Raw genomic sequence first — 22,319 nt, 5'->3', positions numbered from 1 at the left:
TTTAGGATTCAATGTATATGTAGTGTGCAAAAATTGTAAGAAATGCTGAGATTTGTAGTTCTTTCTTGCTATATTTCCTGTGCCTCTATCTTCCTAATGTCTGTATTTTGCCCTCTGCAGAGGAGGTCATTCTTGCTGAAGATGACAGTGATGTGGAGAGACTGCCTTATGATGGTAATACAACTGTTAACACAGGCAGGGGCTGACACATGAAATGCAATCAATTATTACACAGAAACAGGACACCAGGACAAACCTCTTCCAGGACAGGATCTCCTCTAATTTACCCATCATACTAATATACAATCATATCAGTAGCTTAGGAAATAAGGAATCAATGAGCATTCTGAAACCCAGTCTAGTATGCCATCCATCTGTTCCCTCTCTATTGTAATGTAATAATCAGTGATCAATGAAATAATTTTAGAGAACTGGAACAGATTATTTATAGCGGTACCTGCTTTGTGTGAATGTTGCTTTATTTTGCTTCATATTCTTGGTAAGAAACCTGCACCCTAATATATCGATATATAAAGGATTATCAGGCTGCTGTTTTTGGTCATTTAAAATTGTATCCCGTCCCCATATGTAATCTACATCTAGATTGAGGCATTTTATATGGATGTATCTCCGTTCTGTAATACACATTGGATGTAAGGATCTAGCTTTCATGTATCAATAGTTTCCTCCATGTAGCAATATCTTCTTCCACTCCACACATCCTCCCCGGCAGAATATACCATGGATGCTTTTACCATTTTTCCTACATTCAAGGGCAGATTTCTTTTAGATGCAACAGGTCAGTCTGCAACGTAGAGGAGTTACACAGACTCTACAACAGTAGGTCCTTTTTAGTGTAGATTGCTTCAGAAATTCACTGAAAAGAACTTAATAGCCTTCAGCCATTCTGCTAATACAGCGGGACCTTGGATTACAAGTAACTTGGTCTGCAAGCGTTTTACAAAGAATGCTTGCATTCTTAGGCTGCATTCACACACACGTATGCCCGCCGGGCACCTACATTCACCGTGATGGAGAGGAGGAGTATCACTCTGTGTACCCATTGCCGGCCTATGGGGGACGTAGGTACGGCCGCAAGCTATACGCCCCCCCCCCCCCCCCCTACGGTTGTGTGAATGCAACCTTAGTTTAGAAGTAAAATTTCATAATACAGTACAAACAATAATATTTTAATGTACGTCCCTCTCGCAAAAAATAGTAAAATACAATATTGAAGAAGTAGAAGAAATAGTGTGTGTGTGGAGGGGGGGGGGAGGTTGTTAGATTTTGTATTACACATGACAAAATATTTTTGGGTTGAGGAACGAATTGTCTGTGTTTCAATTATTTCATATGGGAAAACTTGCTTTGATAAAAGAAAAGTTTGGATTACAAGCACGCTCCTGGGACAATAATGCTGATAATTCAAGATTCCACTGCATCTCTGATCCTTAAAAAATCTGTCTATGTTCTACAGCTGAGATGGTCAATTCTCACAGCATTGGTTGTCATTTAAGGCACATTAATATGTTTAATCTCCTTATTGCAGGAGCCCTGCGGAGACCTACAATCAAGAAAAACAAAACGGAGCTACTGAACGCTGATGATGGAGATGAAACAATCGGAGATATTGCTTCTGTGGGTATGTGTCCAGCAGATATACTCAAAATTTTCCATCACGGATCAAGAAACTCATGATGCAAGCTTCCCAGGAGTTTCAAACTTTGGAAAAACCAGATTTGTTATGATTCACTATTCTGCTCTTCATACTATAAAGCGATGAGCTATAATCTGTGCAGAAATGCATCAATGGGTTGTCTATGTAATTGGGTCCTTCAGAGTAGGTAGTCGTTTTCTGATGTGGCTAATATGATGAGGATCCTGAGGAGGGACAATGAGGCGTATGTATTATGCAGTCTACGCCACAAACTAGTTGCACATGTATTTATAAAGTGCCTGCACTATGCACGCCACAACACAATCCGGTGCACAGAAAGGGTCGCCCGCTGCGCGATAGTAAGACTACTAAATGTGGATCAATATGTCTCATAATTCTACAACATGTGATTTATAATCAGGTTCCCCATTAATAACAGGGAATAAAATGTATATAGCTAACGCTGAACACATCGTACTTACCTTACCACATGAACCAAAAGATTTCATCTAGGGTAGAGAATATATGACATTGCCCTGTGGTTTTCTATCTCCTGTTCTTCCCTTTCTCCCCACAGGCTCTCCTTTTGCCCGTGCCAGTATAAAAAGTGCCAAGTTGGAAAATGCCTCATACTTACACAAGAAGGAACGACGCTTACGTTTCTACATCCGACGTATGGTGAAGACTCAGGCCTTCTACTGGGTGGTCCTAGGCCTTGTAGCACTGAACACGCTGTGCGTGGCAATTGTGCACTATGGCCAGGAAGAACAGCTAACTAATTTTCTCTGTGAGTAACCTTTTGACAATTGCTTAAATATCAAAAAGTCTAAGGCTACATTCACACGATGTATGCCCAGTGTACCGTAGTACAGCGGGTATACATCGGTGCTGGGGAGAGGAGCAGGGCAGGAGCGCAGTTCACCCCACCCCTCTCCATAGGCATATACAGCGCACGGCGCCGTATCATGTGGAAAGATAGGACTTGTCCTACAGGCTAAGGAGCGGTACAGTGCTGCTCCGTACCACTCCCGTACAGGGTCGTGAGGCCATAGAAGTGTATGGGGGATGTATATCGGCCGTATATACGTCCCCCATACATGTGTGTGAATGCAGCCTTAGTTTGTTCTTCTCCAGATGTGGCCTGTACATATCTCTCTCTTTTCTTCCTTTGCCTGGTAATTTAAAAGAAAAGATGCTGAATAATTTGTATTAAAATATTGATCAGCTATTGCAAATCTCCCTGACATCTTGGCCATTCCATGTTATCCTGTTAGTAGGGTTTTGTTATGGTCCTCTAAATAGGCACAGATGAAACAACTGGACCAATAGTAGCAGCCACACTACAACTCCAGTGTCCTGTAAGGCTTGTGCACATGAAGGCAGTACAGGCAGTTACAAGATAGGGTCCGGAGGTTTGTTCTTAAGTTGAATTTGTATGTAAGTCGAAACTCTATATTTTATAATTGTAGATCCAGACAAAAAAATGTTTTGCCCCAGTGACAATTGGAGTTTCAAAATTTGTTGCTGTAATTGGACCAAGGATTATCAATAAAGCTTCATTACAGACACCTTACAGCTGATCATTGCAGCCTGGGACTATAGTAAAGCATTCAGAGAGCTTCCCCAGGGGTCACAATGGGCAGAGGGGTCCGTCTGTAACTAGGGGTCGTCTGTAAGTCGGGTGTCCTTAAGTAGGGGACCACCTGTTTATGGTTTATTGCTGATACCAGTTTTCCAAGTAGTTTCTAACTGTGTATTGTTCTCCTTTTTAGACTATGCAGAATTCATTTTCCTTGGGCTCTTTATGTCCGAAATGTTTATAAAAATGTACGGTCTTGGAACCAGGCCTTATTTTCATTCATCTTTTAACTGCTTTGACTGTGCCGTAAGTACATACATTACTCTTCTCAGATATTGTGCCGCACCTGCCTGGTGCACTGTGGGCAGAGGTACCACAGCATAAATAATCCTTCTTCTATGTGTCTGTCAGGTTATCACTGGGAGCATCTTTGAGGTCATATGGGCAATGGTGAAGCCCGGAACCTCCTTTGGAATCAGCGTCTTAAGAGCCCTCCGCTTGCTGCGCATATTCAAGGTTACAAAGTAGGTATCCCTGGTACATGAAACATCTACCAATCTACACATGTGTAGTAAAGGGATATCTTTCACTGTGTGGTCAATAGTACGATGAACTACTGATGCCTCATTGACAGTAGTTGCAATTTTGGAGTCGTCATATTCTTACTAAATAAATCACCTGTATAATGTGAGATCAGACAAAGCAAAGAATCTCTGAGGGCATATGGTATAACACGTACCAGCTGCTACAGTCACACTGCACAGGTGACCTGTGTTACATTAGATTTTCATGTAATGTGGAGATTACATATGACAAAAGCTGCCAAGGCAGCAGCTGTGAGGTTCTGGGAGAATAGGAGTGTTTTTCCATAAAGACTGGTGGTGAGAAGCTGCTCAGAGCAGCACAACATTACATACTACAGCCCTGGGCTACTGGCTTTAGGGTCATGTAGTCCATATTTGCTGGAGAGTGGCAGGAGTTTTGTAGCAGACGCTGACTACATTTGCAGGTTACTTGTGCTCACTACACGTTCTCTTCTGCAGGTATTGGGCCTCTCTCCGTAACCTGGTAATCTCTCTGCTCAGCTCGATGAAGTCCATCATCAGTTTGCTGTTCCTGCTCTTCCTTTTCATTGTGGTCTTTGCCTTACTGGGGATGCAGCTGTTTGGTGGACAGTGAGTAGCCACATATCCCATCTTCCTATAATCTCATTTGCTTAGGAGTCTTCTTACTTATTGTTCCTAGTCACAAGCCTCTTACTCAGCTAAACCATTTCCCTGCACTGTACTGATGAGATGCAAACACATCCAAACAGTGCTGTCTACAGTTGTGAATCTGTTCTTTCTGGAATAGATTTATTGGTTTGGCTTTTACCCTGCATCATGTCGTTAGGCTTCCAGAAAGTCATGCTTGATGTTAAGGGAACTGCCTTACAAGGTGGCTAAGAGGCAATATTTTCCTTATCCCATCCTGGAAAACGTATTTGCATATTCCCCAAAATGACTGAGAAGCATCACATGAATGATATCATTCTCCACATCCCCCTCTTCTGTCCACAGGTTCAATTTTAATGACAAAACCCCATCTACCAACTTTGATAATTTTCCTGCAGCAATAATGACTGTCTTTCAGGTATGAAATCTGGTAATTTCTCCTGTCAAACTTACATTCTGGTTGCTGTCATTTAACTAACCCTTTCATAACATCAGATATTGACTGGAGAGGACTGGAACGCAGTAATGTACGATGGCATCAAGTCTCAGGGAGGAGTAAATACTGGCATGGTGTCCTCCATCTATTTCATCATCCTCACCCTTTTTGGGAACTGTATCCTTATAATAAGCTATACTAGTTGTAGAGGGTAATAATGAAGTACCACAGACAAGCAGAATGGTCTTCATTTAGGTAGAACTAATTTCAACTTCAATTTTCCATATTACACAATGCGCACACCTGGCGAGTTATTGTACTGTGCAAGCCCCACACCTCAACACAGTGGCCCGTACATATTAAAGTGTTTGCGCCAGTTTTCTGTTTGACTTTGAACCGCAAAGAACGTGAAAACTTCTTGTACATGTATTTATAAAGTGTCTGCACCAGTTTTGCGTTGTGGCTGAACTGTGTCTGACAAGATTGTACACTTAAATTGGTATGTTAGAGCTTAGTCAGAGTTTGCACCCCATTTATTACTGACATGCAACACAATTCTGTCTGTGACACAATTCTGCAACATAAACAAAGCCCACCAAAGAAATGTTGCATTCTGGGGGAGCGATTAATGAAGAGCGGGAGCCAGTTTTGATAAATCTGCCACCCCCTGCACACTCCACTGCACATAGTACAGACCACCAGCTCTGATAGATGTGGACCACATTATGAAGAATAATAGTTAAAGGAAATGTGTGTATTCTCCTTAACCAGTGCACATAGACACACTGCTGAATGTCTTCTTAGCTATCGCTGTGGACAATCTCGCAAATGCTCAGGAGCTGACCAAGGTACGTTGCTTTTATATAGAAAATTTCATAAAGGGTACATAACGGCCGCTACACACACTGAGGGATGGAAGAAGAGAAGACCTGCGGGGGGAGAGGGGCTTCGGAAAAGTGAGTATTGACTTTCCTTGACTCGAGTATAAGCGGAGTTTGGGGTTTTCAGGAAATTGTTTTGTGCTGAAAAACTCTGCTTGTAGTCGAGTACAGGCAGTCCCCGGGTTACATACAAGATAGGTTCTATAGGTTTGTTCTTAAGTTGAGTTTGGTCTCTGTGACAATTGGATTTTAAAAACGTTGGAGTGTCATAAGAACCAGGATTAACAATAAATCTTATTTACAGACGCCATTGATAACTGTTAAAGCTTTTTATTGTAACCTAGGACTAAAGTACAGTAAATTACCAAAATCCAGAGGTCCGTTTGTAACTAGGGGTCGTATGTAAGTCAGGTGTTCTTAAGTAGGGGACCACCCCTATATATACGTTTTTGGAGCTGCCCATCAGATTCATTAAAGTTGCTTTGGCCCTTACTATGAGACTGTTATGGCACTTTTTGCAAGGAGGTACAAATAGTCATGTGAGACTTTTTAGCAGTGAAAAGTCCTAAAAAAAACTCTCAAAAATGCAACTTTGAGGCAACCTAAATGCACAGGAAAACCTGTGATAAATAACCCCTCTATGTATGTATCTGACTTACATTTCTATGTTTCTAGGATGAGCAGGAAGAAGAGGAGGCAGCTAATCAGAAACTGGCAATGCAGAAGGCAAAGGAGATGGCAGAAGTCAGTCCCTTGTCAGCTACCAACATGTCTATAGCAGCGTATGTACTTATCCCCCTCACCGTAGTGTCTCCTATTCTCTTTGTACCTTAATATATTATGACTAAAACATTAATGAGCATGGGGCAAATTTATCATTGAGTGAACAAGTAGATTTTTTCATAATGGTTTTTGTGTAGGAAAAGTTTCTTGTGACTTCACATGAAAAGGAGCATGTGCCAAAAATTATGCGCAATTTGGTGTATTTTTCTAACTAATAGGAGGTTCAAAGACTAGACTTCCCAAAATGGATCATTCATTATTATTCGCCTCTAATCTGGTTCAGCAGAAGATTCTCTCGTCTTGCTTTGCTTTGGCTTTGACTTGGGCTTTGTGCAAACTAACTTATATTTTGGACATAGTGGGCCACATTTATTAAAAGTAGTGCAAACCTGAGGAGTCTGCAGAATGCGCCAGTTTACTCAAAAGTAGCGAACATTAATCTGGCACGTCCTGAACTGCTTTGTGCCAGTTTTTGTCTATCTTTGCACGTTCTTTTAGATGTAAAATGCTTGCACAGATATTTAAGAATTGTTGGCACCACCTTTTGTGGTGCAGCTGCATTAGCCACCATGCGACAAAAAAATAAAGGGGTGTTCTGGTGCACAGTTGGACCGTGCGCCTGATTTATCATGCAAATTCTGACGCACGCCCTATGTTACAGGTGCACCACAAAAAAGTTGGTGAACTCTGTCGGGCCAGTGCTGGGAAGCCACAGATTCATGATTTCTGGCTCACATCCTTAATGAATCTGTCGCATTGAGCATTATACACGGGCAAAGCACTTTTACTAAGAATGATAAACTGCACTTAAAGTGCCTGTGTATAATCCTTGGTACTCCAGATTCATTAAGAACGTACGCCAGAAATCACTGGCCCGACAGAGTTCATAAACTGTTTTGTGGCGCAACATAGGGTGTGTGACAGACTTTACATGATAAATCCAACATGTACCGGAACACCCCCTTATTTGTGTCACACGGTGGCTAGTGCAGCTGCACCACAAAAGGGTTGAGTGAGACACAATAGCGGCGCTAACACTTCTAAAATACATGTGCAGTTTTAGTTTACACCTAAAAGAACGTGCAAAGTCCGCCAGAAAAAAACCCATCACAAAGCCCTTAGTAAAATGTGCCCCTTTTAGTGCAATTTCCCACATTCTTAGTAAATGTGCCCCACTATTTTGGCAAATGGTAACAGTCAATTCTCAACAGTTGTAATTTTATACATACATTTCTAATATTAATAGCAGAGTAACATCACAGAGAGTTATAAGAACAGACGCTCCAGAAATATTTTTATTGGGAATACAAGTATTTACAGTAGTAAAAAAACCCCAGGAGAGATGAGACGACTTCCTAACATTTCTTTACCACGATCTCATATCTATCATTTAGCTTTCTCTCTCTCTCTGCTTCTATATCTTGCAGGAAAGAACAACAAAAGAACCAGAAGACCAATATGTCTGTTTGGGAGCAACGTACAAATGAGATACGTAGACAGAACTTGATGAACAGTCGGGAAGCCTTGTACAGTGAAATGGATCCTGAAGAGCGCTGGAAAATGTCCTTCCTACGTCCTGATGTTAAGACACATCTGGACCGACCACTTGTTGTTGATCCCCAAGAAAATCGAAACAACAACACCAACAAAAGTCGACCAGGAGAAAGTAAGACACCCATGGAACAACGCCTGTCCCACCAGCGAGCAGAGGACTACCTGCGTAAACAAGCACGGTTTCAAGAGCGGGCAGGCCGAGCTTATGATGTGGGTCAGGATCAAGGCCGGAGGCCACGAAGTAAAGAGCAGGACATCAGTCGTGATAGTCAGGATATGGGGCTTCAGGAAAGGACAGGAGAAGTGGATGGAGGGGTGCGCCCCCCACAGGATCAACCAAGGAGACATCGAGGTGGTGGAAGCAAAGAGAGTAGAAGTGGTTCACCTTTGCCACGTGGAGATGGAGATCACCGTAGACATAGGGTACATCGCAGAACTGGGGAAGAACCTGAGTATATGGCCAGCAGTGGTGGAAGAGGTGGAGCAGGTGGGGGAGAAAGAAGAACGCGACATGTGAGGGAGGGGGGAAGAACACGGGAGACTGGTGGTGGTGGTGGTGGAGGAGGAGAAAATGAAGGACCTGATGGTGAGAGAAGAAGAAGGCATCGCCATACTGCACAATCCACCTATGAAAATGATGTGAAGAGAGATGATAGAGAGAGGCGACATCGGAGACGAAAGTGAGTACAGATTCCCAATGCATGAACACATGAAAACTGCTTTCCTATGTCATAACTTCCAAGTCCACGGGTAGTGTTAGTCTTGAAGCTCAGCTTCATACTCTTTAGTGGAAGTAGTATAAGATATAACCTAAGGACATGTGAGGTTTCTATGTACAAAAAACATTTCAAAACTTCCATCTTGAAATGGGGAAACTTTGAAAGTGATGGAAAAAAAATACTGGTTTTTCTAATCTCTAATGCAACTTGTTTTGGGCTCCACCATCATCGACCAGGACGCTAAATGTAGAATAAACTTTTATCCGAAAGGAATAGTTCATGTGATAACATAATCAAATAGGAAATGATTAATTAAATAATATAATTGCTATTAAATTAGTTTGCATTTAGGGAAAAATAAAGGAGGGTGCCGCTAGCTCATCAACAATGATGTCACATTTATAACTCATGTGACGTCTAGCCAATAGCTTAGGTGTCACATGTGCAATGAGCAGGAGCGGATTAAGACATGGGCTTTGGCTGTATGAATATTATAGCTCCTACAAGTCTGAAATTCGCTTACTACATAAGGTACTAGAATCAATGATGTGTCCCTTCTGCTTGATTTCAATATGTGGTTTCAGGAGGCCTTTGGAAGACCTTCAAAAGGTCCTGAAATGGCTCTTGTGTACATGTGTACTGAGAGCGTTAACAGATGTACAAGGATTTCATGGGGTGAAGACCATCACAGTATAAAATTTGGTGGGTGGTTTGGGTGGCCATGGGCCCCCTAGAAGACTTGGGTCCTGGGTTACTACCTAAACCGCCAATCTTATAATCCACTGCTGGCAATGAGTTGAGACGTTGGCTGCCAGGGATACCCTCTGGAGGGATAAGTATACTTTGAAAATGCAAAAGCACAAAACCCCTTTAATAATATATACTCAAGAACTGATGACCTTGGCTGTGTAGGATCTGCTTAGTTGTTTGTTTTGTGCACTTAAATGCAGGGGAGGAGCTTGGCTTGAATGGAAAGAATGGAAAACACATGATCCTCGTTTCCATTTGCAGGTGGAAATGCATCTCTGATTTTCCAAGCCACTCCTGCCGCAGCCTTTGCGTTGTATTTATAAACGCTACACATACGCAATGTGGGAATACGGCCATAGCATATTGCAAGAGATTGAGTAGGCTAAATGTGCAGCCCGAGCCAAAAGTATACATAAAATAGAAAAAGTTAGAAAAAAGCTACAGACACATGAGCTAAATTTATAATTCAACATGAGGCACTGAAAACTTTGTCTTCAGAATGTCTGGTCTGAGAAGAAACTCTTTCCCAATATGTGTAAACCAATGACTAACCTTGTCATGCTTTCCTTAAAGGGACCCTACAGCTCCCGTTCCCAGCTCAGGCCCAAATCTTTCTACCACCCGACCAATTCAAGATCGTTCACGCCAGGAAAACCAAAGCCAACAGCCTGAAAATATGGATAACATCCGAAACAACAAGCTGGTGACTACTGAACCTCCTGCAGTGGGGGGTGGAGGAGGCCTCAACCACAGCCCAGCCAAAATGGGAAATCACACCAACTGTGCAAACAACAACAGCGCTCCCACTATAAATTCTGCCCCGAAAAGGACACCTCTCCCCACCAACTCTGGCCCCCCCTCCACTGCACCGGATTCTGGCCAAACCCTCAGTAACCCCACTGAAACAGCCAAGGGAAATAAAGCTACAGAGCAGACCACAGTGGATATACCACCGCCCTTCCCTCCACCTGTGGAGAATGCTGTGGGACAAGGTGATGCCTCTTTACCACGAGTTTTGTTCTTTCTTTGCATCAATGTTTAATGCTGAGTGATCTGCATTTGTCACTTTGTAAAAGATTTTGTGTCAAGGCCTTTAGCGCTGTCATGGGGTGGCCATGCAGCATGTCAGCTCATGGCTGGTAACTTCACACACATACAGAAAGTCTGTGATTCTTCAGTCCCTTACATACAGATATAAAGAAAGCAGAGGAAGCCTGTGAGAAAGAGGAGGCCTGTTACTTCCCCTTCCCTCAAGCGTAGATACAGCAGGTAATTCCTCTGTACACAGAGATAGAAATAACCTGTGAGTTGTTCTGCGCCCACCAACTGTAATGAATTCCAGGTTTCCCTATACAAGTTTATTTATAAGGAGACCTATAATATGTATGTTCAAACAGGACTCACAGGCTTTCTCTATGAAGGAGAGGGTGGGAGGTAGGACTCACAGGCTTTTTCTATGAAGGAGAGGGTGGGAGGCAGGACTCACAGGCTTTCTCTATGGAGAAAAGGATAAGAGGCAGGACTCATAGGCTTTCTTTATGAAGGAGAGGGTGGGAGGCAGGACTCACAGGCTTTCTCTATGGAGAAGAGGATGAGAGGCAGGACTCATAGGCTTTCTTTATGAAGGAGAGGGTGGGAGGCAGGACTCACAGGCTTTCTCTATGGAGAAGAGGATGAGAGGCAGGACTCATAGGCTTTCTTTATGAAGGAGAGGGTGGGAGGCAGGACTCACAGGCTTTCTCTATGGAGAAGAGGATGAGAGGCAGGACTCATAGGCTTTCTTTATGAAGGAGAGGGTGGGAGGCAGGACTCACAGGCTTTCTCTATGAAGAAGAGGATGGTATACCCATATGGTATACATTATTCATGTGATCACAGGCATTGCTAATGTCCCTTTACTCCCTGATATATGAGGCTCATTAGTGCAGAGACTTTGGAGGAGCGCTGAGCTACTTTTTGCAAGCTATGCACATCTATGCTGTAGTAAATATCCCACAGTAATTGAGTTTCCACACAGCACAATGCTCTTCATAGAAGGAATCTATTTTCTCTTAGTGATTTAAAATAGATAAAATTATGCGCTAACTTGTAATTGACCGACACTATGACTGCCGCTCTATATAATAGCATGCATATGGTCTGCAGGTGCTGGAGTGCCAAATAGCTACAGAAGTTCGCTAGTGCTGTGTGTAGAAAAAGCAATGCTAGCCCACGGGGGCAGACTTCAGCCCAATTGCATATGCGTTTCCTGTGACACCCAGAGCAGAGAATCTTATTTCTCACAGTCCAGGATTCTTCATGTATTTTGCACTTTATGCAGCTTTCCTATGTCTTGCACTGAGGAGAGGCTTCCAGACTCTGCCATAAAGCCCCGGGTGCTGCAGGCTGCAGTGATAGGTGACTCACATCTCCCTACTGCAACTCTGGAGCTCTGCCACAGAGATCTTTGTCGTCTTCTTTACCTCTCTCACCAAGGCTCTTCTCCCATGATTGCTTAGTTTGGCTTATGGGTTAAAGAGGCCACTGTGCTCTTAGGAACCTCAAGTGCTGCATAAATTCTTTTGTAACCTTGGCCAGATCTGTGTCTTGCCACAAGTCTGTCTCTGAGCTCCTTGGGCAGTTCCTTAGACCTCATGATTCTCATGTGCTCTGACATGCACCGTGAGCTGTGAGGTCTTATGTAGACAGGTGTTTGCCTTTCCTAATCAAGTAAAATCAGTTTAATTAAACTGAGTAGGACTCCAATGCAGGAGTAGAACCATCTCAAGGAGGATCAGAAGGTAATGGACAGCATGTGAATTAAAAATGAGCAGCAAAGGGTCACAATACTTATGACCATGGGAAATTTCAGTTTTTCTTGTTCAAAAAATTTGCAAAAATATCTATATTTCTGGTGTTTTTCAGTTAACATGGGGTGTTGAGTGTATACGAATGAGCCAAAAAAATGATCTTTCATGCCAGTTGGCTGCAATGAACCAAAGACTGAAAAATGTAAAGGGGTCTGAATAATTTCTAGTAATGAGACTCTCCTACGAGAGCTTATGGCACGGTCTCACTTTCCAGTGTTGCGTGTCCTTATGCAACACAAGTGCACAGAGGGCAGGACTTGGACTGCAGGCAGTGTTTTGCATTTAAACAATACAAGACACCAGATATCGCATGCATTTCCCTGGTAAGTGTGATCAGACCAGAGTCCTAACTCCCCCCCCCCCCCCCCCCGTGTGCTAGCATTGCATCAGGAATGCAACACTAGCTGAACATGTGGCTGCGCCCTTGAAAGGTGTGACAAAGGAGGTTACAGTGCTTGTAAACGGATACAATAAACTAACTGAATAAACTACAGGCAATCCCCGAGTTATGTACAAGATATGTTCTGTAAGTTTGTTCTTAAGTTGAATTTGTATGTAAGTCAGAAGTGTAACATACTTGGGTGTGAAATGGGCCTTACCCTTCCCTGCTTTCTCAGGTCTTAAAGGAAACCTACCACCACAGATCTACCTATAAGGGTAGATCAGGTGGTAGGTGCATCTATAGAACATGAGGATAGCCCTTTTAAGAGCTAATCCTCACGTCCCTACAATCTTTTAATAACTTTTAATTCCCTAATATGTAAATTTTATAAAGAGGCTACTGGGGTGTGGAGCAGCCGGAGCTGAGGCTCAGCTAATCCACGCCCCAGTAGCCTCTTGGATCCTCCTACCAGAAATCTTTGGCATGCAGCTCCTCGTAGCTGCACGCCCTCATCCGCGAAGCCTGCCATCTGCACATGCGCAGAACAGCAGGCCTGTGGCTGCACGGTCACTGCTCTGAAGATACAAGGAGCTGCGCACTGAAGATTTCCGGTAGGAGGATCCAAGAGGCTACTGGGGCGTGGAGTAGCCACACCATGTAGCTTCAGCTCCGGCTGCTCCACGCCCCAGTAGCCTCTTTAGAATACGGCTTAATAGAGCTATCCTCACGTCCTATGGATGCTCCTACCACCTGATCTACCTTTGTAGGTAGGCCTGTAGTTATGTGGTACAGTCATACACAGCAGAAATGCTAGATTAACAAACTTGTACAAGATTTGAGGGTTAACCTGTATGGTTGTCATAAGACTTCCACGGGGGCTTCTTAGCTTATTTATTTTTGGGGCAATTGCTTTTACTGGACATCTTACACCCTACAAAAAGCATGTATGGAGAATAAGCAAGGAGCGTTTATTGAAGTAAGTCAGAGATAAAGTGGTACGGGGCGGGAGAATTCTCACAAGAGCCGATTATTTTCATAGCACAATGAAGGTCACTATATAAGATAAATTGCATTACACCAGACAAATGTTACCCAAATCAGGTCACTTGCCCAAAATTAGCAACACAGGAAGAGAGGTGCCAGTCAAGCTTTCCTAGTGTCTTTGAGGTGGGACAGAGGCGCCAATCATCAATTATGGCACAGTGAAGCACAGTAGCGGGGGGGGGGGATATGTAATAAAACTGGGACAATACAGCAGCAGTCATGTAGATGAGGTCCTGTATCTAGTATATTTTCTCTTTAGGTCATAGCTATTGTTATCTGTGCACCTTGTTGGCTTACATGTTGGGTAGTATCCTTGGCATGAATAACTGCTCCACTTTGCTTTTTAATAAATTTAAAAAAACCTCCCCAGTATCATATACTCTGTTTATGTGTACAGATACGTGTAAGGGTGTAAAAGTAAATTTATGTTCAGATGTAAGCATGACATATAATTTTACATGACATAGCAATGGGAACACTGGATTATCTGATTCACCATGGTTAGGGTTGCTCTTTGACCTGTGTATGTCCAAATTTGGATAGACTGGAGCTGTATGGGTTGAAGTTGTTGTTTTTGATGTATGTGTTTTTACATGATTTTTTTCATTTTTAAAATAGACTTGATTAAAAAAAGCAACTGCACAGTCCTGTACTGTTCATAGAAATTTAGTACACAAGGCCTACAGTCGGGATGGAATTCATAACATAACACATCTCTATGAATGGATAAAGCTGGGTCCAGCCAAGCCGGGGTCAGCACATTGCATATTGTTGACCCTAAGGACAGTTTTACACAGTAGAATTCTAGTACAAATCTTTCAATTCCACTTTCCGAGTTCCAAACACTAATGCAAAATACTGACAACAACTTTGCTGTGACACTTCCCTAAGTGTACCTAATAGAGCCCCAATATTACTAGCAACCATTGTCACTTTATGGGGTAGCAAGGTTCCTGTTAATGATTCACTGTACAGGATTTCAGAAGCATTTCAGATGTGTAGTAATAAAGCTATAAATGTGTAATCTATACTATATTATATATTATAAATCTTTGATCTGTACTTTCTTTCAGCTTCTTACATCTCTCTTTCTACCCTTAGTGAACAAGATAGTCGCTGTGTCTCCTTTACCTCAGAAGGAAGATGAGAAGAAAGAGGAGGAAGAAGAAGATGACGACGAGGGGAAGGGGCCAAAACCGATGCCTCCATACAGCTCCATGTTTATTTTATCCACTACTAATCCGTGAGTTTCTGTTTAGTCTGAAACTATATATTGTTAAGCCCCACCATCTAGTTAGACTGTACAGGCGGTCCCCTACTTAAGGACACCCGACTTACAGACAACCCATAGTTACAGACGGACCCCTCTGCCCACTGTGACCTCTGGTGAAGCTCTCTGGATGCTTTACTATAGTCCCAGACTGCAATGATCAGCTGTAAGATGTCTGTAATGAAGCTTTATTGATAATTCTTGGTCCAATTACACCAAAAATTTTGAAACTCCAATTGTCACTGGGGCAAAAGAAAAAAAATTGTCTAGAACTTCCATTATAAAATATACAGTTTCGACTTACATACAAATTCAACTTACGAACAAACCTCCAGACCCTATCTTGTATGTAACCCGGGGACTGCCTGTATATGTTTTAGGTTGAGGTACTTTTGCCCACTCTCTTCACACATTATCTGTTGTTTATTTCAGTCTCCGTCGCTTGTGTCACTACATTGTCACCCTGCGATACTTTGAGATGTGCATCCTATTAGTCATCGCCATGAGCAGTATTGCCCTCGCTGCAGAGGACCCGGTGTACCCTCAGGCAACAAGAAACAACGTGAGTGACACTTCCAGAGTTACAGGACTTGAACTTAGTATGTACCTTAGTAGGTAGATATGCTGATAGCAAACACCTCTGTAGGGTTATGCAGTGGGGGGAAATAAGAATTTAGTCAGACACCAATTGTGCAAGTTCTTCCACATAAAAAAGAGGAGGCTGTAATTGACATCATCGGTAGAACCTCAACTATGAGAGACAAATGTGGAAAATTAGTATTTGGTCAATAACAAAAGCTCATCTCAATAATTTGTTATATCCTTTGTTGGTAATGACAGAGGTCAAATGTTTTCTGTAAGTCTTCACAAAGTAGGTATTGTTGCTGGAATGTTGGCCCATTCCTCCATGCAAGAGCTGTGATGTCTTTGGTGGGGATGTCACCGGACAACACAGACTTTCAACTCCCTCAAAAGGTTTTCTATGAGGTGAAGATCAGGAGACTGGCTAGGTCATTGTCATGCTGAAAGACCCAGCCCCGTTCATTCTTTCACATACGTAGATGAGTTGTCTTGCGCCCTTTACAAAGAAACAATCCCAAAGCATCATGTTGTACCCCCCCCCCCCCTCCATGCTGCAAAGTAGGTCTGGTGTTCTTCAGATGAAGCTCAGCAATCATTCTCCTCCAAACACCATGAACTGTGTTTCTACCAAAGATTTCAACTTTGGTTTCATCTGACCACATGACATTCTCCCAATACTGTTCTGGAACATCCAAATGCTCTCTAGCAAACTTCAGATGGGCCCAGAGATGTACTAGTTAGCACTGGCCATGTCTGGCACTGCAGGATCCTGGTGGTGTAGTGTGTTACTGACGGTAACCTTTGTTACCCTGGGCCTAGCTTTCTGCAGGTCAGTCACTAGGTTTTGGTTCTGGGATTTTTGCTCACCGTTTTTGTGATCATTTTGACTCCATAGGGTGGGGTCCCTGATCGAGGGAGAATATTAGTCGTCTTGTATGTCTTCCATTTTCTAATTATTGCTCCTAAAGTTGATTTCACACCAAGCTGCTGCCTATTGCAGATTCAGTCTCCCAAGCCTGGTGAAGGGCTACAATTTTGTTTCTGGTGTCCTTCGACAGCTCTTTGGTCTTCACCATAGTAGAGTTTGGAGTATGACTGAAGATGTGGACATGTGTCTTTTATACTGATAACTAGTTCATACAGGAGCCATTAATATAGGTAATGAGTGGGGGACGACAGAGGAGCCTCTTAAAGAAGAAGTTATAAATCTTGCTTGTTTGTAGGTGACCAAATACTTAAGCACCCACAGATTAAACAGCACTACACAGAGTTTGCCAAATCGGTCCCTGTCCCCATGAGGCTCACAGTCTAATCAACCTACCAGTATGTTTTTTTAGTGTGGGAGGAAACCGGAGGAGCCGGTGGAAACCCACACAAACACATACAGAACATACAAACACTTTGCAGGTGTTGACCCTGGGACTTGAACCCAGGTGCCCAGCGCTGCAAGGCTGTAATGCTTACCACTGAGCCACCATGCTGCTTATTTACCACCATAATTTGCAAATAAATTCTCTAAAAACCAATGCGATTTTCTGGATTTGTTTACTCATTTTGTCTCACTCTGGCCCACATTTATTAAAGTGTTTGCTACAGTTTTCTGTGTGACTTTGCAATTGAAAGAACGTGCACACTGCTTGCACGTGGCTCCACCAGTTTTGTGTCGTGGCTGGTCTGTGTCCGACACGGCAGAAAAAATGTGCACCAAAAGGGCTCCCAAAATTGAGTTGGACCATGCACCACAATTCTGCAGCATTAACACAGTGCACCAAAAAAAATGGTGCACACTTCCCGAGCAGTGCAGAATGCACCAGATTAATGAGGAACATGCGCCACTTTTGATGAATCTGGTGCAAACTGCACATAGTACAGACTGCACTAGTTTTGATAAATGTGGCCCATAGTATCCAATTGGATGCCTCTGCTCCAATTGGCTAGAATGAGTTATGCTCAAACATATGTTTTCGTTCTGCGTATCTAATTACAGGGTATGTAAATATGTTGTGACTATGTTTCCCAGTGAAAGAGTTAAGCAGCACAGGAGGATGGTGCGGCATTGAGGGCCCAGTGTGAGTTGCGGTGACAGCCCGTTCATCACACCCGCCCTCCTGCAGCCATGCTTACGTTGCAGTTCCTCTCTTTATACACGGCGGACAGTTCCCACAGGGGGAAGGGGGTTGAATAAGAGAGGAGATGGAGGGAGGAGAATGGAGGCTGATTGAAATAATGGGAACATTGGTCCCAGTGGGACAAATGAAGCAGAACGTGTTGTATATAAATAGAACTCTATAGTGGTTTTATATATATATATATATATATATATATATATATACACACATATATATATATATATATATATATATATATATATATATATACACACATATATATATATATATATATATATATATATATATATATATGCCTTTGTATTTGCACACTGAGGTTTTCAAGCCTTTTGCATTACCTTTTTTGTCTTGCAGGTTCTTCGTTACTTTGACTATGTCTTCACTGGTGTCTTCACTTTTGAAATGGTTATAAAGGTAGGAGCCAAGGCCAATATGAAGTGTAATGATGAATAAAGTGATAACCAATAGTCTGGGGTCTTTAGGGTTGCTGCTTACAATATTCTTCAGTGATAAAAAAAACCAGTGGTGTCTTCTCAAATGACCCCATGAATGGTTAAATTCTATGGTCAATAACATAATGTAGAACCTATACACAGTCTAATCTCTGGTGTAGTCACACATGAGGTTGTGTTCCTCATGAATCCCAGCTTCTATTTACATAAGATACATATAGCTTAACAAATGAAATGAAGGTTGTACTTGGTTTGACAAGGGTCCCATTCGTCTTCTTAGATGGTGGATCTGGGCCTCATCCTGCACCAGGGAGCGTACTTCAGAGATCTGTGGAATATTCTTGATTTCATCGTCGTATGTGGTGCTCTTGTGGCGTTTGCATTTTCGTAAGTAACAAATCTCCTTCAAGTTTGATGTATTAACACTGCAGAAGGTTTCCCATTTCTAATAAACACAATGCTGCATGTAGTTCCACGGATGATGATCGTTATCCCGGCAATTGATAAGATACATTATATATTTGGGTTTGACATGTTGCATATCTTGTGAAATATAACAAAAATGTGAATAAAACTTTTATTCAAAGCAATACATTTCATGTGCAGAGGCGTAACATGAAGCTTCTGGGCTCCAATGCATAATTTCTACCAGGCACAGGCACAGGTTTGATCGGAAGCCCTGCACCACATCAAGTTGTATCCATCAGATGCAAAAATAATGATTTCTATATTTGTAATATGGCCAGGGCCACACAGGCAGAGTTTGGATAACCCAATGTGGATTTTAAATGCAAAAGTTAAAATCCTTTGAGGGGTGATGGAGGAGGGTTTCTACCATGAGCCATTTAGTGGCAGAAAGGATCTAATGTTGCTGAAAGATGTCCCCCTACATTATGTCTATAGGACAGACCAACCCAATGTTTCTGGTGGTGTCCCCAGTCTTATCACATAGTTGTCTGGGGATTTCAACATGCCCAATCCTTTGTTCTCTGAGATAATCTGTTAGTAGATTATGTGAACTATTAATTACATGAACATGTATTAAGAAAATTGGAAATGAGTGCTCACCAGCTATGTAATGTTTATAGATATATGTAGATATATATAAGCTGCTGTCGGACCATCCGAGGGGTAACCTGGCAATTTTCCTATAGGTGGTACAATCCTCGATTCACAAAGTTTACATATAGCCACTGTGTGGTCTCATCATCCATAATAAATAACAAAGGTGATCTCCTAGGACAGAAGTGGACTAAGGCTGCATACCTATATGTGGTATAGGGCTCTCTGCTTCTTGTAGAGCTGTGAATGGTCCTGTACTGTAATATGAGTCTAGGAGATGTTGAATGTCATCAGCAGAGGAAGAACACGTTCACCAATTTCCTGTCACTTCTTCTTATTCCATCATTCACAGTTGTGGGAGGGTGAGCGTCAATCCTTGTTGAACAATATTCACTGATTACAATGATATGGCTACATCCTCCAGGAAGGGGATCACATGCTTTTCAGTCTCTTGATAATTTCGATTGCCTAGTGGCAGTGTACATTCACTGAATAATGCAGTGATTTGTGACTTTCCAGCTCCTTACCAAAAATATCCATTTTTAGATTATTTTAACTATTTGACAATGATAAGATATAGAGATTTAAAGAACATATATTAATAATGATACTGACTGCTGGACCCAAGGCATGGACTTCACACGATCACAGAGAGTAGGCCATGCATTATACTGTATTCAGCCAATGTTCTCACATCCACATAGTAGGGGGTATTTGCATTGCCCCTTCACAAATGATAAATAAAATTAGTGTGTTGTTTGGATTTTGTCTTCTTTAACCACCAGACATTCATTGTGTATGTCATATATTATATGTATCAGTGTCTGGTCAGTATTATCACTCACTGGACACTTTCTACTAGAGCACATGTGTATCTCAGAACCACTCATGTCCTGGCTGTGAATATCTGAAGTCCCTCTTTGTCCTAAGAGTCCCTTAAGAAATAAGCTCATCCCAGGCTTTGTAGCATCAGAGCAAAGTATTTATCTATAAATGAGTAAATATTAAGGTCAAAAACAGGAGAACTGTGAAGATATACCCGACCTAACAGTTTTCTTATAGACCATTCCTATTTTTGTAGTATTTTCTTGGTGTTTTAGATATATGTATATACACTATATGCACGTCACATTGAGTAGAAAAAGGTCTGCATTATGGTGCTGCCTGGAACTAGGCGGCTTTTGCCAGAAGGTTCACATACTTTGAAGGTTTTGTGGTGTTCACATACTTGTTCTTTTTGAAGGTGTTTGTGGTGTCTTGTCAATGTCTCCATGTTTGTGATTAATTCCCTCTCTTCCTACACCGGCTGCCTCCATTAGGAGCAACCAGCGGTAATGTCCTCTTGTGCTCTGTCTTTATCTTCTCTGTCTTTTTCACCACTTTTGCTCGCACATCTTCATCTCGCAGTGTAGGCTCTTACATTGTACACCCAGTCCCAGACGTAATATAGTCCCTCAACAGCTCCTCAGTGGTATCAAATCCTGAATGTACAATGTGCTAGTGAGGACGATGTGGGATTTTCACTTCTCTCACAGTTGTGACGCTTAGGGACTTCATGAAGTAGTATAAATGCAAGTCTGAAATGGGAATGCTATGATATCAAAGCATGTGGTCAATACTCCAGGGCATTTGACATGTAAGCACCAAGGAGAATGAGCACCCAGCTCCACTAACAGTTCTCTCTTATTTTTCTTTTTCTCCTCTTTCCTTTCTATCTAAATTTCTTTTCTTCAATATCTCTGCTCAATCTAATATTTTCCCTCTCTAATATTTGTATCTGGTCTGCTTGCATGTTTTCCGACTACGTTTCATTCCTCTACCATGCATGCTCACGTCCCATGCTCATCTCTGTCTCTCGCTCTTTTCAATGTTTTGCCTCCTTTGCCTCTTTCTTCCTTTCTCTAATATTGATTCTCCTTTCTTGGTGAACCTCTTCTTCACCATCTTTCTACCTAACATCCTTCTCCTGATTACTTCTGCCTCTTCCTCTTTTTCTCTTCTTCTCGTTTCCCTTTCTTTTATGGTCTCACAACAGAGGAGGAAGTAAAGGCAAGGACATAAGCACCATCAAGTCTCTGCGTGTACTGCGTGTCTTGAGGCCTCTAAAAACCATTAAGCGACTGCCCAAACTAAAGGTTTGTATGCCTGTCTCTCCAGTATGGGCAATCACAAACATAAATATTCACATGGGTGTAGCAATGTGTTTTCAGCTAGTTAGGCTCAGGTTTGTAGTATCCTAAAGGCACATATGTTTTGCCAAAAAGTTGTAGAACTCACCACGATTCCACAGTGGGGAAAATAAGTAATTGATTCTCTGACAATTTTGAAAGTTTTCCACCTGTAAAGAATGGAGATGTCTGTAATGTGTATCATAGTTCACTTCACCTGTGAGAACAGGATCTCAAATAATCCAGATAATCACATTTTATATGATTTTTAAATAATTACCATATATACTCGAGTATAAGCCTAGTTTTTCAGCACAAAAAAATGTGCTGAAAGCCCAAACTCGGCTTATACTCGAGTAAAAATATATCAAAACTCACCTTTCTGGCTTCCCCTGCTGCTGGCTATATACTGGGGCAGGGGGCTAGCTATATACTATGGGGCAGGGTCCGACAGGCTATACTGGGGAGGCTGTGACCAATGCATTTCCCACCCTCGGCTTATATGAGTCAATAGGTTTTCCCAGATTTTTGTGGTAAAATTAGGGGCCACGGCTTATACTTGAGTCGGCTTATACTCGAGTGTATACGGTAGTTTGCATTTTTATTGCATAAAATAAGTATTAAGTTACCTACCTACCAACAAAAATGCAGTCTCCCCTCCTCCTCCTCCGCACTTGTTTGATCTTGTAATCTGTACAAACATCTGTCCACACACCCAGCAATCACACTCTAACCTCCTCACCACGGAAGGACCCAAGAGCTGTGTAACTGTAGACCTGCACAAGGCTTGGATGGAATATGAAGTGAC

At 42.2% G+C, this 22,319-nt stretch overlaps 2 protein-coding genes across 15 annotated transcripts in view; one reads left to right on the top strand and one right to left on the bottom strand.

Moving 5' to 3' along the window:
- Positions 1–22,319, bottom strand: part of LOC140128194 (surfeit locus protein 4-like) — a 319,398-nt gene that overhangs the window by 167,875 nt on the left and 129,204 nt on the right. The window lies entirely within an intron of this gene.
- Positions 1–22,319, top strand: part of CACNA1A (calcium voltage-gated channel subunit alpha1 A) — a 224,356-nt gene that overhangs the window by 122,253 nt on the left and 79,784 nt on the right. For all 12 annotated transcript variants that reach the window (XR_011855123.1, XR_011855122.1, XM_072149702.1 and 9 more), the window contains exons 9-25: positions 121–174; positions 1,550–1,642; positions 2,235–2,444; positions 3,430–3,542; positions 3,648–3,760; positions 4,280–4,411; positions 4,796–4,868; positions 4,946–5,063; positions 5,667–5,734; positions 6,443–6,549; positions 7,978–8,784; positions 10,147–10,565; positions 14,950–15,091; positions 15,551–15,680; positions 18,184–18,243; positions 18,562–18,668; positions 21,379–21,478. Coding sequence is in view for 10 of the 12 variants with exons in the window: in XM_072149702.1 (XP_072005803.1) it covers positions 121–174; positions 1,550–1,642; positions 2,235–2,444; positions 3,430–3,542; positions 3,648–3,760; positions 4,280–4,411; positions 4,796–4,868; positions 4,946–5,063; positions 5,667–5,734; positions 6,443–6,549; positions 7,978–8,784; positions 10,147–10,565; positions 14,950–15,091; positions 15,551–15,680; positions 18,184–18,243; positions 18,562–18,668; positions 21,379–21,478 (2,846 nt within the window). In the remaining 2 variants the exon portion in view is untranslated. The remainder of the gene's footprint in view (positions 1–120; positions 175–1,549; positions 1,643–2,234; positions 2,445–3,429; positions 3,543–3,647; positions 3,761–4,279; positions 4,412–4,795; positions 4,869–4,945; positions 5,064–5,666; positions 5,735–6,442; positions 6,550–7,977; positions 8,785–10,146; positions 10,566–14,949; positions 15,092–15,550; positions 15,681–18,183; positions 18,244–18,561; positions 18,669–21,378; positions 21,479–22,319) is intronic.

Source organism: Engystomops pustulosus, chromosome 4, assembly GCF_040894005.1.
Source record: "Engystomops pustulosus chromosome 4, aEngPut4.maternal, whole genome shotgun sequence".
Classification (NCBI taxonomy): domain Eukaryota; kingdom Metazoa; phylum Chordata; class Amphibia; order Anura; family Leptodactylidae; genus Engystomops; species Engystomops pustulosus.
This window is presented reverse-complemented; position numbering and strand designations above follow the sequence as displayed.